The sequence below is a fragment of the Lampris incognitus genome, chromosome 21, assembly GCF_029633865.1.
Source record: "Lampris incognitus isolate fLamInc1 chromosome 21, fLamInc1.hap2, whole genome shotgun sequence".
Lineage (NCBI taxonomy): Eukaryota > Metazoa > Chordata > Actinopteri > Lampriformes > Lampridae > Lampris > Lampris incognitus.
Window position 1 is genome coordinate 18,370,960 of NC_079231.1, and position 19,084 is coordinate 18,390,043.

Sequence of the window (19,084 nt, forward strand, 5' to 3'; positions counted from 1 at the left end):
TTGAGAAGGGCCAAATTGTGATGGCTAGACGACTGGGTCAGAGCATCTCCAAAATGTCAGGTCTTGTGGGGTGTTCCCGGTATGCAGTGGTCAGTACCTACCAAAACTGTTCTAATAAAGGACAACTGGTGAACCGGCGACAGGGTCATGGGCACCCAAGACGAATTGATGCCTGTGGGGAGCAAAGGTTAGACCGTTTGGTCCGATCCCACAGAAGAGCTACTGTAGCTCAAATTGCTGAAAAGGTTAATGCAGACTATGATAGACAGGTGTCAGAACACACAGTGCATTGCGGCTTGCTGTGTATGGGGCTGTGTAGCCACAGACCGGTCACAGTGCCCATGATGACCCCTGTCCACCACCGAAAGTGCCTACAAAGGGAATGTACGCATCAGATCTGGACCATGGAGCAATGGAAGAAGGCGGCCTGGTCTGATGAATCAAGTTTTCTTTTACATCATGTGGACGGCCGGGTATGTTGTTTACCGGGGAAAGAGATGGCACCAGGATGTGCTATGGGAAGAAGGCATGCCGGTGGAGGCAGTGTGATGCTCTGGGCAATGTTCTGCTGGGAAAAATTGGGTCCTGGCATTCATGTGGATGTTACTTTGAAACGTACCACCTACCTAAACATCATTGCAGACCAAGTACACCCCTTCACGGCAATGGTATTCCCTGATGGCAGTGGCCTCTTTCAGCAGGATAATGTGCCCTGCCACACTGCAAAGATTGTTCAGGAATGGCTTGAGGAACATTACAAAGAGTTCAAGGTGTTGCCTTGGCCTCCAAATTTCCAAATCTCAATCTGATGAAGCACCTTGGGAGGTGCTGGAAAAACAAGTCCAATCCATGGAGGCCCCACCTTGCAAGTTACAGGACTTAAAGGATTTGCTGCTAGCGTCTTGGTGCCGGATACCAGAGGACACCTTCAGAGGTCTTGTGGAGTCGATGCCTCGATGGGTCAGAGCTGTTTTGGTGGCATGAGGGGGACCTACACAATATTAGGCAGGTGGTTTCAAAATGTTTAGGCTGACTGGTGTACACTGTTTTTGAGTTTTAATGAATATGAATATAAAAGCAATTTTCTGTACAAATTAGCTGACAACTGCCTTCTTGTTAATTAACAAAAATAAAACTATGGAGGTAGACCTAGTCAAATGGAAAACAATGGTATCAAATACACAAGAAGGCACTATAGAGACATGTCAAAAGTTGAGAATCTAAACCAAACCTAAGCGTATATACTTTTCAGGCCCTCTCTGGCACAAACAATCTAAGTTTCGTTGACCCCATTTGTCAAGGGATGCCATGTCTCATGGTGTGTCGTAGCTCATCAGCCGTGTTATCACTTTCACCATCTAGCGCAATCAACTGGTTTCTCATTTTCTTTGTTCATCTCCTAAGTGTGTTAGATTTTGTTTCAGCATTGCCATTATCATCCCTGCAGTATTCTCTGCTAGTTCTGTGAAGTTATCTGCTTTCTTTTGGAGACTCAGTACCCACAGTACTACCTTAAACATGGCTGAGAGAAAAACTAATGAATGCTGTCTGTTGACTGCTCAGCTGAAGTAGTTATGGAGCCAGTAGCTCAGGTGGACGCATTTGCAGCAGACAAGTTAGCTCTAATGTTACCACAAGCAGCCAAGCTAGCAACGGGTTCAGCATATGAATCGATGGCCACAGTGCTTTCTCGAGTACTAGCATAGCATAGCACTTGTGCTTTTTGGATTTCATAAGAGAACCTAATGCTTTATAACCCATCATCATCATGATCATCATCATCCTTCGACCGCAGTCGAGCATTCAAAACGTAACGCCAGTGTTCTCTGTTTCCCATTTGATTTGGTAGGTCTTGAATATTTATTTGGGTGTCTCTTGAAAGACAGTCTATGTCATTGAAAGGCCGCCTTCCTCTGTTAGGACATGGGAGACGCATACAGATAACGTTGGATATAATCGGCTCTTTCGCTCTACAGCAATGTCCTGCAAAACACGCTCTCCTCTGTGCAACCGTGGTTGAGATAGGTGGTGTATCACCGTAGATTTCAGCGTTGGTTTTGTGCTCCTGCCAGGAGACGTTCTCAACTCTCATAGGGAGGCGTGTGTATGTTCCGTCAAGTCTTGCCTGAATATCTTTTTGCATCGTCCATGTCTCCGACCCATAAAGTAGGATACTTTCAACACGTGTTCTGAAGATTGCTAGTTCTGTCTTGTCAGAGGTGTCAGACTTCCATACATGATGTAATTTATTACAGATATTCCAGGCTTGTCCTTTCCTTAACATAAAACCTTATCTTATCTCATAAACCATTGTCACCAGTTTGAACATTTTGCGACAAATTTCACATCATACCTCTTTAGAATTGCTGGATTGTTTAAGCCACCCAAGATACTTTTCATCCCCCAACTATTTCGGACTGAATTTACATTCACCTATTTTGTTTTTGCTTGCCGGCTCATGTCGCCCGCTAGCTACTGCCTCCCAGTCCCGCTGCCCCTAGCATACGCTATTTAGCGCAAATGCATTGTACATTGCTTACAACTGTTGGGTTGTTGTGGAATAAAAAATAAAATACACACTCATTCGTTCTACCCCAGAATAAATTCAATGCCTCCCTTCCAAAAATTCCAGACATTTTAAAACATTTTGACCTTGAATTAAAAAAAAGAAAAGAAAAAGAAATTCAAGATGTTTTGAGACCTTTTAAGGATCCGCGGGGACCCTGATTACAATATAGCTGTCCTAAAGCACCTAGCCACCTTTTAAATGGTTATGTGAGGCATCCACTTGATAACTCTAGGGACAAACCTGCTCTCACCCAAACCCCTCTTCCACCCCAACCCCTCCTTCCTCTTCGCATCCAAGCCAAGTCTCTAAATAATGCTGTACTCACCCTTAAACAGCCAACGAAACACATCCTGTTTAGGTAAAACCTATGATTTACTGGGTACTGCAAATGGTACCACAGCCCCGAAGTGTATATATAGAAATATTATAGAAAGATTTCATATTCACATGTTAACTGTTTCAGATAGCACAGATCAATATCAAGAGAGCGCTTTCATCAAACACAGATTCAGCCACTCCAGTGTGTAAACACAACCAGAGGGTAAAAATGACTTGCCTACGAAAACTAAAACCACAACTTGAATCAGATAAACTAATCTGAACTGTACATGCTTCCTGTGTGACAGTACGACCGTGCGAGAAGAACAGAGCTCGACTATAGGAGTATGATTGACAGTTAGTGTGCATGGGTAAAAAGGCTGCACAGGGAAATATGAGTGGGAGAGTGTGCGTGTCTTACCTTCCAGTAGTCTGACTGTAAACTGTAGTACCTCTGGTATGCTGATAATGCTGTAATAACAAAGAAGGGAAGCAGATACACTTGAGAGATATTCTCAGCCCCAAATATAGTGGAGGAAAAGCACGAGAGCAGACGTCGGCATGGTTGGAATACAATTGCCATGGAGTCAATTTTAGCTCCTTGTCAAATTTCTAAGTGTTAGTAGAGCTACAGAGAGGTAATTTGGATAAAATTATTAGTGGGTGTGTCTATTAAAATGCCAGAGAAAGTTACTTATTGTGTGTGTACTAAACCCCAGGTATAGCAGAACTTGAAAACTCTGCATGCACGAAGGTCTTCAAAAGAGGAAAAGTAAGTTATTTCTGTGTATGATAGGTATGCCTTGAGTGGTAAGAGCAACGGGGTTTGTAAATGAGTTTAAGAATGACAAAAAAAAAAAGATACTTGACTGTCTGTGGACAAAGAAAGAGGCCACGTTGAGAAATGGATGATCAATTATTCACACCGAGTGATTTGAGTGCGAGAGGAGAGCAAGGGCAATAAGAAAAGAGAGGAAGAGGAGGGGGAAGGAGAAAAAGGGGAGAAAAGATAATACAACAAAGAGTCATTCAACTCACCTTTCGGATAGTCCTCCAGGAGGAGGTTGAAGTGGCCTAGCTGGCAGAATAACTCGGGCTCCACTTTGCCCTCAGCTTTCAGGATGAGCGAATCATAGCAGCGAACAGCCTGAGGATCACACAGAAACAAACTCTGGCTCAACTCTGGAACATTGGTTTGGGGTGTTGGTGGCACTTACAGCTGTGTAAGTGTGCGTCACTGATGTCACACTCACCTAATCCCTTAACCTTGCAAACAAAAACAAAATGTGTATGAGTGTGAGCAATAGTGTGTCACTACTTAGGTCTGCAGAAAACTGGAGACTCAGTGAGAGGGGGAACAAAGTACAGTAAGAGTGCGAAAGATAAGACGGCTAAGAGGAGAGAGAGTGGGAGACACTTTTCAGAGGCTGACGTCAACACATCAGGTCTGGCCAATGCCACAAATTCATTTCAGAAGATAAATATCAAGCCCACACTGAATGGAATGACGTTTCACTCGAGATATAGACTTGGGCTAAGGCTCAACACTGTAGGAAGGAACTGTGCACGGTTTGAGAAAAGATTCCTAGAATGAGTCACAATCTGCAGCTGGTAGCACACTGCAAGATCCCTGGAGTTAAAGAAAAATAACAAAACAAAGGGTGACGGAGGTAAAATTCCTCCATTAAGGACAACTAAATTTTCAAATATCTTAGAAGGGCATGTTATCAGGGGATATGGATGCATTATTTTAGCCTTTAGGAGGACCTACAGAAACTTATGGATAAAAAAAAAAAGTTATTTGTGGGTGAAGCAGTTGTTTGTAAACTTTCTTTCTAGCTGATTCAGAAACTGGACCAAGACATATGCACGCTATCATGGTTGTGTTTCTGCTCCTGCTTTGCTCACCTGTTCCCCATTCCCTGATTGGCTTGCCATTTCTGTTCCTGCCCTGCCTTGCTCACCTGTTCTCCATTTCCCTGATTGGCTCCCCCAGCAGTTATATATTCCCACCGGTTGCCTTGGTTCATAAACGTTAACCTATGTTAGCTTTGGTAGCCGGATGCTTCATGCGTTGTCTCGAGTCTTCCTCGCTGTCTGTAAGTCTGTTTGCTTTATGAGAGCCTTGTTCTAGCCCAGCCTGTCTCCGCTGTCTGCATTTGGGCCCTCGATTCCTGCTCGCGGCGTGACACATGCTGTATAAGGCATATGCATAGGCAAATTATAGCACATCACGCATGTAAATGGATGATCAAAAGATGGGAAGGTATTAGCTTAAGTTAGCGTACCACTATGAGAAGTCATGTGTTAAATTCCATCGATGCAGAAACAACTTATTTAAAAAGCTTGGATCCTTCATTTAAGATGGGGCTGTCAAATTCAACAAGCAGAAAAATCTCTGAGTAGCCTTATAAAAGAAGAGACAATACAGCAGAGTAATTTGTGATGTTATCAAGTTAAGCTACTCTATTGGCAATGAATACATCAAATTTGTAGGCATGGTGACAGCAAAGACATGTGAGGCCCATTAGCTGGTTGAGAGAGATTAGTAAGATCACACACAGTCGCCATACGTCATAATAGTGATGCTATTTAATTGCAAAACAATGCAACTGGGCATCCGGGTAGCGTAGTGGCCTATTCTGTTGCCTACCAACACGGGGATCGCCAGTTTGAATCCCTGTGTTACCTCCGGCTTGGTTGGGCATCCCTACAGACACAATTGGCCATGTCTGCGGGTGGGAAGCCAGATGTGGGTGTGTGTCCTTGTAGCTGCACTAACGCCTCCTCTGGTCAGTCGGGGTGCCTGTTCAGGCGGGGAGAGACTGGGGGGGGGGGGGGCGTGATCCTTCCATACACTACGTCCCCTGGTGAAACTCCTCACTGTCGGGTGAAAAGAAGCGGCTGGCAACTCCACATGTATCGGAGGAGGCATGTGGTAGTCCGCAGCCCTCCCTGGATCAGCAGGGGGGTGGGGTGGAGCAGCGACCAGGACGGCTCGGAAGAGTAGGGTAATTGTCCGGATACAATTGGGGGGGGGGGGCAAAACAATGCATTTGACATCAGTGATGCTAATGGGCAGGTGAAGACTAATTTCGAACTGACCTGCTTCAGTGACGGAGAGCGGAAATTAAACAAGTAACAAGTCTTGTATCAGTTTTCAGAGTCTTCAGCTTGAATCCGTTTTCGTTGCGGCTCTCAAATCCCTCCCCTTAAATAAATACATAACCGTTTGTACAAATGTTCAAAATGGCGGGAGGAAAATCATTGTTTGAAAACTCAATTTTCCCAACAGTCGCCTCTCACTTCTCACAACCGTTTTATGAAACTTGGCTGCTGAGGTAACCCCTCTTATAATGATTAATTTACAAGGTTTATTACCACTGTGGAATATTAACACCTGTAACCAACCACATGCTAGGAGCTGATCTACACCGCCAGCCCCTCTGGAGGGTCGCCAAGCTGACTGAAGGGGCACTTCAAATCTGGATGGCTAGTAAAACAGTGACGATAATCTGTACATTTTGCTGCCACGTGCTTAACCACGAGTATAGACTAGTTCTAGAAGGCTCAAGGGGGAGAGAAAAATGAAAATACTTCAGATGGTCAGTGCATGGACAAATGAGAATTTATTCTTGTTCTCAAACACACGTAACAGTCTGAAAACCAAAATTCCATACTCCACACCAACCACCAAACCCTTTGTCCGGCTACATCATTGCACTACAAGAGAAACAAACACTCCAAAGTGGGATTACACATAACCAGAATCGCTGCCCACAAAGCTTGTTGCCACAAGTGCACTGAAACCCTTGCAAGTAAGGAGGACAATATGTGCAATTTAGCCAAACATCTGTTGACCAAGCATAATATAAAAATAAGTAGTTTTCTTTTTTTGGATTCCCCTCCCTTTTTCTTCCCAATTGTACTTGGCAAATTATCCCACTCTCCAAGCTGTCCCGGTTGCTGCTCCCACCCCCTTTGCTGATCTGGGGAGAGCTGCAGACTACCATGTCTCCTCCGATACATGTGGAGTCGACAGCTGTTTCTTTTCACCTGACGGTGAGGAGTTTCGCCAGGGGGATGTAGCGTGTGGGAGGATCATGCTATCCCCCCCGAACAGGCACCCCAACCGACTAGAGGAGGTGTTAGTGCAGCAACCAGGAGACACACCCACATCTGGCTTCCCACCCGCAGACCTGGCCAATTGTGTCTATAGGGAAGACAGACCAAGCCGGAGGTAACATGGGGGGGATTCGAACTGGCGATTCCTGTGTTGGTAGGCAACAGAATAGACCGCCACGCCACCCGGACACGCATAAATATGTCGTTTTTGACTGCTGTGCTCATAGTCCATCCCTTGCAGTCCCATCCCCGTTCACTGCAGGTATGCCATACAAGAGCTGAATATATGGAATTTGTGTGGCTAACAACGAATCATCACTACCAAGCGACTGAATGGAAGCCAAGTGCTTAGCTGATTACTTAGCTAAAAAAACCTTTTGGAGGTTGTCTGGTTGAGTCTGTACCCACCATCACCCGGACCAGCCTTCCTCTGGCTACCATCGCTTCCAGTCAGCACCAAAGTTCAATGCAAGAAGCTAAAGAATAATAAACCAATTTCAATTCTGCTCTGTGTAAATTATCTTTTTTTCTGGCAAAATAATCTAACTACCAAACCAATAATCACTATTGATAAGAGCAATTGTATTGATAAAATTCTAACAAACCTATCCCTAAAAGAGAATGTATTGTGTGCATCAGTGTCAATGTGGTGGCACAGTGGTTAGTGCAGTCGCCTCACAACAAGAAGGTCCTGGGTTCAAGCCCCCGGGGTAGTCCAACCTTGTGGGGCCGTCCCGGGTTGTCCTCTGTGTGGCGTTTGCATGTTCTCCCCGTGTCTGCGTGGGTTTCCTCCCACAGTCCAAATACATACAGGTTAGGTGAATCTGCCATACTAAACTGTCCCTAGGTATGTGTGTGTGTGGGCCCTGTGATGGACTGGCGACTTGTCCAGGGTGTCTCCCCGCCTGCCGCCCAATGACTGCTGGGATAGGCTCTAGCATGCCCGCGACCCTGAGTAAGGATAAGCGGTTTGGATAATGAATGAATGTCAATTTGTACTACAGTCTAGTGCGGCCCTGTTCCATGTTTATCATTAGTTTCCCTGAATGCTTATACTACTTGAAGCTGTAGAAAATCTTCACGGAACTGACAATTTTTTTGTTCTGACAATGTTCAAATATTCTGACATCCAAAAAAGACAACCACACACAATAATGTTCAAAGACTGTTCACAAGTGATGTTCAACAACTCTCAAGGGCACTCGTTTAATACAGAAAAAAAAATTGCTTCAGCTTTCCGTTCCTTTTGACAGTTTCCGAGCCACTGTTTGCCGAGCTACTTCAAAGAATGTCAAAACTGACTCATCAATGATTAACTTGACAGGGTGACATTTTTTCCTCAAAAATGTGACAGTGTGAATGCCTGGTTAACATCGATCAGCTACCCAACATAAAAACACAAGTGTACAAATGGACTAAGTTACTGGTAAACTGCCCTCACACTTAAGTTCCCACCAATCCCCACAAGATCAAACATCCCCTCAAACGGTTCCCAATATCAAGTTCCATCTCTGCTCAGGCCTACAGAGTATCGGTTATAGGAGTAATGAAACTGAGGAATATGACTCCTGGGTTAATTTCCTGTCCTGGGGCATCTGGGTGGTGTAAGCAGTCTATTCTGCAGCCTACCAACACGGGGGCTCACCGGTTCAAATCCCCGTGTCGTCTCCGGCTTGGTTGGCCGTCTCCACAGACACAATTGGCCGTGTCGCTGGGTGGGAAGCCGGAAGCGACCAGGACTCTTGTATGTGTCCTGGTCGCTGCACTAGCGCCTCCTCTAGTCGGTCGGGGCGCCTGTTTGGGGGGGAGGGGGCTGGGAAGTGGGTGGAATAGCGTGATCCTCCCATGCGCTACATCCCCCTGGCGAAACTCCTCATTGTCGGGTGAAAAGAAGCGGCTGGCAACTCCACATGTATCGGAGGAGACGTGGTCGTCTGCAGCCCTCCCCGGATCGGCAGAGGGGAGTGGTGCAGCAACCGGGATGGCTCGGGAATATGGGGTAATTGGCCAAGTACAATTGAGGAGAAACAGAGGGGGGGGGACCCACCCTCCAAAAAAAACCTTCCTGTCCTAACGTACTACAGGTATAGAAATGTACATATATAATTTCATAGCCCTAAGGGCTCTTGTTTTTTTCACTGTACTTCTGGACTTCCTTTGACTATTAAAACCCAAGATTGACATTTCAAAACTCACTTAAAAGTGGCAGCTACCATTTCAGGGGTGCTTTCAATGACAAGAAAGCTTCTTCACCATCAACTCCCTGGACTTCACATCATCTCAGTGCTTGAGACTCAAATCTTTTGCCAAGACAACATGACGCACATGTGACCACATATGCAGACTAGGATAAAACAAAGGGGGACTTTCTCCCTCTATGGCTAAGCTGGCTGCCATGCTGAGAGATAAGATTGGCTGGGGAGAGGTGTGTGTGCTGTGTTTCCACCAGGCTTGTTTACACTGGAGAAAAATGGGACAATTTACTCAGAGAGGTGTCCTCCCAATTTTTCTATCAAGCCAGAAGTAGTGGCTTTTCGAATATTAAAGCCACACATCACCACGGCAGTACATTGCACAATTTTATCCTACGAACAATGCCATACCACGATAGCAACATTGGGGCATCATCACTTGATTTATCAGGAAGATGACTGCTAAGACTATCCGAATTGTCAAATTTACCAAGGAGATTTTGACTAAACCAATAAAATGTACATAGACTGAAGCATCCCTGCAACCCTGAGAGCAGGATAAGCAGTTTGGATAATGGATGGATGGATACACATGAAAGCAGTAGCGTACTATGGGGCTTCAGTCAGGGCCTTCGGTAACAAACTCCCCCCCCAACACACAAACAAATTTTGGGTGCCGATGCAGCCAACACAGCCACATAAAAATACATTATCATGCACTATATGCACTACTGGATCAACACCAACACAGCTGATACTCAACAACCACAACGCACACCGCTGTGCACTATAGCAGCTATCGCAGCATCACCATCAGATCTTCCTTTATGTCCCTCAGCAACCAGATTGCACACACACACACCACATGGCACAAAAACAACAACTAGAAGAGTACACTCAGTAGAGCGCAGATCTCCGCCAAGCGTATCTCCCCTTCTCTGGTGCTCAAACTTGGCAACAAAACATCCAACTTCTTTTGCCTATTGGGAGAAGGGGCCCTTACTAAAAGACTTGAGATGTGTTTCACGGTTTCATGGTATAAAAGTAACACTGGAGAATGACTTTCATTCATTCTAAAGGAATAATAAAAAAATAAAAAAAAACGTAAAAAAAAAAACATATCTCAGCCATAGGAAATGTTTTATTGTGGCCACTGAGGTGATTTCCAGCTGGGACTGTGATTAATCCTACCCCTGAAATTGTATTTTTATAGTGGAGTTTTAACGTTGGAGTCTATGGCACTTCTGCATCTAATTCCCCTCATAATGTCAGTTGTCAAACATGTCGGCAAGGTGAATAAAGGGAATTATTCTTGGTTCATCCAGTGTTCCTCCAGCTCTCCTGTACTGAGATCAACAGCGAATAATTTGCTTATTTGCGAAATATGATCATCTCATTTACTTCCAACACTCATATCCCAACACATCATATGTACTGTGGCTGCCCAAGCGAAATCAACTGTGCGCATGCATGCAGCAACAGAGCAGCGTTGGTTGAGCGAGCTAGAGAGAATGAAGAGAGGGAGCAGCGATAGTGAGAACAAATGTTTTCCGAAGGTTATTAATCACCGCAACCACGAGAGGTTCTTGATCATAGTTATAACTGTGCACAAAAAAATTAGGCTGAACGGTCCAGTAGTTTGTGAGATTAGCCAGGGACAGACACACATGCGACCAAACGCATACCGCCTGGCGGAGATAACTTTCCACAGTTGATGTAGTTCCACCTCACTTGAGAGACTCATGGAAGCCTTCTCTTGCAAAATTCATCCAGTAATTCAGTCCATTTGGGAGAACGTGTAAAAAAATGCAGACAATCCTACCAGATTTGCAAAAAACACGAAGTCGATCAGCAACAACCTTGTCAGTAACTGGGAATGCGGCGGCCGTTGCGCTTAAGTTTGCTCACATCCCACCATAGGCTCAAGCTCTTAAGTTGATGACATCTGGGCTAGCACAGATAGCTAGCATAGCCCTAGGGCGTTCTGTCACTATACATCAAAATTTGATCGGCTGATGATATGATGACTCAAAGTTGTAATTAGTTTGCAGGTTCGGGCTTCAAAGAAAGGCTAGCAAAACCACAAGTGCTGGTTCAAGGGAGGTGAAATTAGTTTAGATGACGTAGACAGTCTCTGCTTAGCCCGACGAGAAACAATTGAATTGAGACACATATCCGGCACACTTCAATTTAGCTATCTACTACTACTTTTGGCTGCTACCGCTGGGGGTCGCCACAGTGGATCATCCATCTCCATCTCTTCCTGTCCTCTGCATCTTCCTCTGTCACACCAGCCACCCGCATGTCCTCCCTCATCACATCCATAAACCTCCACTTTGGCCCTCCTCTTTTCCTTTTCCCTGGCAGCTCCATCTTCAGCATCCTTCTCCCAATATACCCAGCATCTCTCCTCCACACATGTCCAAGCCATCTCAATCTTGCCTCTCTTGCTTTGTCTCCAAATGGTCCAACCTGAGCTGTCCCTCCAATATCCTTGTTCCTAATCCTGTCCTTCTTTGTCACTCCCAATGAAAATCTTGGCATCTTCAACTCTGCCACCTCCAGTACTGCCGCCTGTCTTTTCGTCACTTCAATTTAAGTATGAAAAACAAAATATGAATTTGACAGGGCCAGCAAAGAAGGCCCTGACAGCCCACCACTGCATGAAAGGCAGTTTAATATATATATATAAACGAGGAGGCTAATGGAATAAGTGAGTTATATTTAAGACGTTAAAATAAATTTATTCAGTAATTATTTTTCAAAAGACAATACTCCCGACGGGAATAAACACACAAGCCAATATCTCACACTCCATATCACATTAAATTGTTCAGAATCTAAGGTCATCCTATCGTTGGGTACAGTTAAACCCTTCGTTTCAAAAGGCCTAAACTGTCCAAAACAATGAGCATTCTTCCTAGCTGCTTTATTTTATTGCACTCAAAATATCTCTGCCGGCCTGCTGGGTTTACTGATGGAATCAGTGGGTGGGGTGACATCATGGAAGATGACTGACAGCACAGCTGAAAAGGGTGCGAGGGGAGTCCAGCTTCCAGCTTACATCACGGGTGATGGGGGCACACTCATTCACCTCATTTGCGTTGATGAACACAGCTGTGTCTGACAAAAACAGACATTAGGCTTGTTTTGTCTCCTTCAAATACAAAGAAATTGAGATATTCTGCACAGGAAGAAAGATGTAGACTATTTGGGTCCCATTTATACTTGTACACGTATGACTAATCTACATATATGTGCACACATGGCCAATTTACTAGTAAACAGAGCAGATTCCATATGTGGCACAAGTCAAAAAGCTCCAGGCTATAACCTTGACTAATTAATCTTGATAATGAGGTTCCATAATGCACTTGCTTCATGAATGAGTGTAATATCAAAAATTGCATAAATATCCATGAGAAAACTAAAGGCCAGATTAACAGTTGTAACTTTGTAATTCATAAATAAAAAAGCCAGTTCAATTACACTACAAAGCAAAAAACAGGTATTGTAAAATAGGCTAAATGTCAAAGACATTTGATGTTAGAGGAAGAGATAAAACAAACTAGAGAGGTAAAGGGTGGAAGCAAGCTATAGAGAGGAAAAAGTATACAAAAACAGACATTACACACACACACACACACACACACACACACACACACACGTATATACAAAATTTTATAAACAAAAAATTCATATGCAAGTCTGACATGTATTTATGTTGAAAATTGACAGAATATTGAGCCGATTGAAGAGAGGTGCTAAGTGTTCTGCCCTGCTGCTAAATATGGCAATTCTAGAGCGTTTTTTTGCAAAATATAAAGCTTACAAAGGTCAGTGGGATAGGTAGCTCCCGAAATATCATCGTATATGAGGTAAGGATAAATTAAACTATAATAAAGAGTCAATAACACTTCTAATGAACCAAACTTTGAAATTTGCCAATGATGCCAATATATTTGGATATGTTATTGCGAATGAACCGAATATGACTCTTCCAGTTTAGGATTTCATCAATCAAGACTCCAAGGAAACCTGTGGAAGAGACCTAGGTCACTGGGTTATTCCCAATGGAGACAAGAATTGGATTTAAAATATATTGTTTTTTAATGTAAATATAAATTTGGATTTTTTTTTAATTTTATGAGGTAATTTGTTTAATTGGAACCATTTGGAAATTCTTCCTAAATCTAAGTGAGCTTTTGCCATAAGTACAGAGAAATGAGTATGTGAAAGAAGTAAATTCATAACATCGGCAAAAAGTACTGGGAACATGGCAAATGATGGTGCAGCAAGGTCATTGATATAAACATAGAATAGGAGTGGTCCTAGAATAGATCCCTGTGGGACTCCACATTATAGTAAACCTATCAGATGTCTATCCATCAACGTTAACAAAATAAATGAATGCGGGCGGCACGGTGGCCCAGTGGTTAGCGCTTTCGCCAGCAAGAAGGTCCTGGGTTTGAACTCTGGGGTTGTCCAACCTTGAGGGTCACCCAAGGTCATCCTCTGGTTGGAGTTTGCGTGTTCTGCCTGTGTCTGTGGTGGATTTTCTCCAGGTACTCCAGTTTCCCCCACCATCAAAAGAAACACGCATGTTAGGGTTTATACTCCTGTCTGTGCCCGACCAAGGCAATAGGAAAAGAACTGGAGTTGGTCCGCGGGCGCAGCATGAAGGTGGCAGCTCACTGCTCCTAGCTACACAGATCACAGCTAGGATGGGTTAATTTGCAGTAATGGAATTTCCCCAAGGGGATTAATAAAGGAAACTTAATTCTTAATTTGGGTGTCGATTATGAACATAATTATAAAACCATTTATATATGATTCCAGTAAAACAATAGTGTAACAATGTTTGGAGAAAGACATCATGATTAATAGTGTCAAAAGCTTTAGATAAGTCAAGGAATATCCCTCAAGAATATTTGTTGTTATTTAATGCAGTGGGAATTTTGTCAACCAGTTGTCACACAGCCATTTCTATAGAACAATTTTGGCTAAATCCATACTGGTGTTCTTACAGGATTTTCCATTCCTGCAAGATGTTTCATCATTCTATTGTAAACCAACCTCTCCAAAACCTTTGAAAAACATGGAAGGACAGAAAAGGGGCGGTAGTTGCTAACTGAGCTTTGGTCATCAGATTTAAACACAGGAACTACTCTAGAAAATACAATCCGAGTCATTCATGTTTTGAACAGTGAAAATAGAAGTTATTTTCAATGAAGGTGAAAAGGTGAACAACGGCTATGCTCAAATAGCAGTTTGGTAAGAGAGCCCGCTTTGGGTCTGGGATAAGTCATCTGGCTGTGTGCTTTATTTAAAGATTACTAGAAATTTCCTCAAGTGCTAATTAAGATGTGCATTGGCTAGTATTTAACAAGACTAGGTCAAAGCATAGTATATGGCTGGACCAAGTACGGTCAATGTTCGAAATTTTGGCCAATTGGTTACAGGGATAGACAAGTCTATAATGTGAATTCCTGGATATTAAATTTTCTGTAGTGCTCCTAGTAATATTTAATATTTGTTGTTAAAGTGTACTGAAGTAGCGTATCACATGACATGGTTAAGCTACATTCGAGTTCAAAAAAAGTTTATAAACGCAGTTGAAAGAATAAGACTTTCCACTCATATCTTGGAATGTTTGATTTGAAAGAGAACTAACTTTAATTGTAAGCATACCTATTCTAATTATCTGTTAACTCACCATCTTTCATCTGTTTCTATCTGCAGATGTCTATCTTTTTCCTAAGACTCACTCTGTATTGACAGGCAAATTCACAAAGAATGGACTGCAGCCATTGATAGCACCATGAATTGTGCATCACTTGCAACTGCTATCTGCCCCATGTCAAGGTCTGATTCAAAAGACATTGCGCTTATGATATTACAGCGCAAACACACCCATAAAATTTTGCAGCTGAGTGCAATTTACCCTTGTTTTGCGCCTGATTGCAATTATCCATGTGGCAAAGTATAAATGGCGGCTTTGCACCAAGAACACAGTAGGCAGGTTCAATGTCATCCTCGATGTCATCAAGAATTGTTAGACCTGGCAACCTGTATCTGCAAATGATTTTGGTCCCAGTTAAATCAAAAAGTGATATTCTCCTTCGAAATATCCGGTCATGAGCATGCCTGACATGACGATGCCTTCGCCTTGCAAAAATCATTACTGCCATGATCACTGGAAAGTCTGGACATCAGTTACCACCAACTCTCTGAAGACACTAATAATTTTCACTCTAACTGTGTGTGGCTATTAGCACTGATGTTTGTGGATTGGACTTTTTTGCAATGAGGCTCATTTACATAGAAAGATGCCAATCTTGCACCAAATGTATGCATATTACCTAATTTAAATACATGCAACTAGCACCAGAGCATCAAGATGCTATTTCCTTGGCAGCGCAATTAGGGGTGCATTTCACCCTTTGTGGGTGCTTTGAGAATCGCACGTTTTCTTTTTGTATTATTTGTGCAGGTTTAGTGGCTGAAAAGCCACACAAACCTTTTGTGAATCCGCCAGTAAGTGTTTTGTCAGAGATTGTTATGTGGGGTGCTTTAACTGTGCACTCTCCCTAATGCCTCTTGGCATTTGGCCGACCAATCGTGTAACTCCAGTGACGTTGCTGGTCACCTGATCCAGTTGCCCAATCATGTAACTTTGTCGCTCAGTCACTCCAAACATAATCAGTCACGGACATTTGCGTTTGTAGGGCTGGCTAGCAGGTCCAGTCCAGCCAAATCTTACAAATCTAAGTGAGGCCAATAGAGCAGCACAAATGTCTTTCATTGTGTTTCATGGAAGCGCAACACAAAACCTACAAAATGATGCAACTTACACATTAATTACCAAATAAATGAGGAAGTCACAGATGGTGGCTGCTATGCTTTTACAAAGCTTTGGCTGTTCCTCCATGCTGAAATGATTGTAGCCTGCCAAATTCCCAAAATAGTATAATGCTTTACTCAGTAGTTATATTCTATTAAATTGAGACTCATGCATTTGTACAACAGAGACGTGAAAGCTTAATTAGGCTTGTAATCAATTTAAAGACCTATTCCAGCAACTTAAATTAATTTAAAAAATCACCTGAAAACATCACGAATGAGCAATAAATCAATAAGACACACTTGTGCTCGTTTCCCTGGAACAAGTGTATTTTTTGCACAGGATTTTAATTTCACTACATCTAGCCACGCTCTCAAAAAGCATGGAGCATCACAGCATCAAGGTGCAAAATGCCATGTTAATTTATGATATAAAGTTAATTCACCATGAATTACGTGCTGCTGTCTTATTGATTTTTGGTCATTATAATTAGAACTCACAAGTCAGTTTCACATACAGAGTGAATACTGAGATAACTGTACATTACAAACAACTTGCTACCTCTAGACCAGAGACCAGCAACTCATGGTGTAGTGCTAATTTTAAGAGAATGCAGGGGTAAAAAGCCAGATGGAGCCATGACTTGTTGCACACAAAAAAATAATTTATGACAAAATTTGTGACAAAAATGTCAAATTTTACCCATTTCAAAATCAATTTACTAAAAAAAAAAAAAAAAAACTAAAACCCAAAGTTTTGATTTGCACCAATATTTAACCTAAATGACCCCAAACCATCAGGTTAACTTCAAAATTGTGTTTTCACTGAAATAGGGCCCTTCATAAGAAGATACTCCAAAGTGTATGTACTATGCAGGTGGGTAGCATCACAGAAACCAATTAGCTCACCAAGCCTTTACTTCACAACTTATGAGGCAATCACATTACTGGCAAAGTAAACAAACATATCGTAATCTCATTGAATACACTTGTATTGCTTTAGGGAAATACCTCTTGCACACTTTGCACGGTGTTTGTGCAGATCTTTAGGCCTGTTGTCATTGGCATACTGCCAAATCCACAAAGCAACTTCTCTTAAAGACTAAGGCCTTATTCAGACTGCCAGCCCAAATCCGTTTTTTTAGCATATCCATAGTGTATCCAGATTGATTTTAGAAAGTCTGGACGGCAAAAAAACGATGCAATTTTCGCCAAATCGGATCTAAAACCACATTTGGAGGTGGTTTGAAATGCGATTCCAATTGGACTTTCTACAGATGCGTCTCAGTCCGGACGCTCTGGTCGCCCAAATTGGTTTTCAAACGGTCTCTCGCACTGTGCAACTCTCACTGCAGCGTGAAACCCGCCATGACTTCAGCATGGAATGTCGCAATGTATACCAGCCTCCTCCGTTGCTGAGTTTGTCTGGTGCAACGGACGACTTTTGCACCACGACTTGACAACACTATTGTTTGGAGGGCAAGATGAGGGATCTCCATTGCTCATACTTCCGCACTGGTAAACCGCGTCATCAGCATATGTAGTTACTCACGACTACATCGTTACCGCAGATAGGTTGGTGACATCTGGGCACACAAATCTATCATTTTCAAATAACAGTATGAACAGTCTATAATCTTAAAGATCTGATTTAGAAACAAATATGTTGGGGCAGCCCGGGTAGTGTGGCGGTCTATTCCATTGCCTACCAACATGGGGATCGCTAGTTCGAATCCCCCTGTTACCTTCGGCTTGGTCAGGCGTCCCTACAGACATAATAGGCTGTGTCTGTGGGTGGGAAGCCAGATGTGGGTGGGTGTCCTTGTCACTGCACTAGCGCCTCCAAATCCACAAAGCAACTTCTCTTAAAGACTAAGGCCTTATTCAGACTGCCAGCCCAAATCCGTTTTTTTAGCATATCCATAGTGTATCCAGATTGATTTTAGAAAGTCTGGACGGCAAAAAAACGATGCAATTTTCGCCAAATCGGATCTAAAACCACATTTGGAGGTGGTTTGAAATGCGATTCCAATTGGACTTTCTACAGATGCGTCTCAGTCCGGACGCTCTGGTCGCCCAAATTGGTTTTCAAACGGTCTCTCGCACTGTGCAACTCTCACTGCAGCGTGAAACCCGCCATGACTTCAGCATGGAATGTCGCAATGTATACCAGCCTCCTCCGTTGCTGAGTTTGTCTGGTGCAACGGACGACTTTTGCACCACGACTTGACAACACTATTGTTTGGAGGGCAAGATGAGGGATCTCCATTGCTCATACTTCCGCACTGGTAAACCGCGTCATCAGCATATGTAGTTACTCACGACTACATCGTTACCGCAGATAGGTTGGTGACATCTGGGCACACAAATCTATCATTTTCAAATAACAGTATGAACAGTCTATAATCTTAAAGATCTGATTTAGAAACAAATATGTTGGGGCAGCCCGGGTAGTGTGGCGGTCTATTCCATTGCCTACCAACATGGGGATCGCTAGTTCGAATCCCCCTGTTACCTTCGGCTTGGTCAGGCGTCCCTACAGACATAATAGGCTGTGTCTGTGGGTGGGAAGCCAGATGTGGGTGGGTGTCCTTGTCACTGCACTAGCGCCTCCTCTGGTCGGTCAGGGAGCTTGTTCGGGGGGAGGGGGAACTGATCCTCCCACGTGCTACGTCCCCCTGGTGAAACTCCTCACTGTCAGGTGAAAAGAAGCGGCTGGTGACTCCACATGTATCAAAAGAGGCATGTGGTAGTCAGCAGCCCTTCCCGGATCGGCAGAGGGGGTGGAGCAGCGACCGGGGCGGCTCGGAAGAGTGGGGTAATTGGCCAAGTATAATTGGGGAGAAAAGGGGGGGGGGCAAATCCGATTTGCCTGCAGTCTGAACCACGTCTAAGAGCTGAGCAAATGGTTTTTAACCCCATAAAGTCAGGTAAAAAAAATTGGAAACCTCACAGACGTGTCAGATAATAGCATGGTTGAATGATTCACTTAAAATGACACCTAGACCACTCTCCCACGTGCCTTACTTCTGCTTCC

General features: G+C 43.5%; 1 protein-coding gene across 1 annotated transcript in view; it reads right to left on the bottom strand.

Annotated features, from left to right (window-relative positions):
* LOC130131613 (histone demethylase UTY-like) overlaps positions 1-19,084 on the bottom strand; it is a 69,571-nt gene that overhangs the window by 45,352 nt on the left and 5,135 nt on the right. Inside the window, exons 3-4 of the mRNA XM_056301379.1 lie at positions 3,926-4,034; positions 3,309-3,358 (exon numbers count right to left, since the gene is read on the bottom strand). Coding sequence (XP_056157354.1) covers positions 3,309-3,358; positions 3,926-4,034 — 159 coding nt within the window. The remainder of the gene's footprint in view (positions 1-3,308; positions 3,359-3,925; positions 4,035-19,084) is intronic.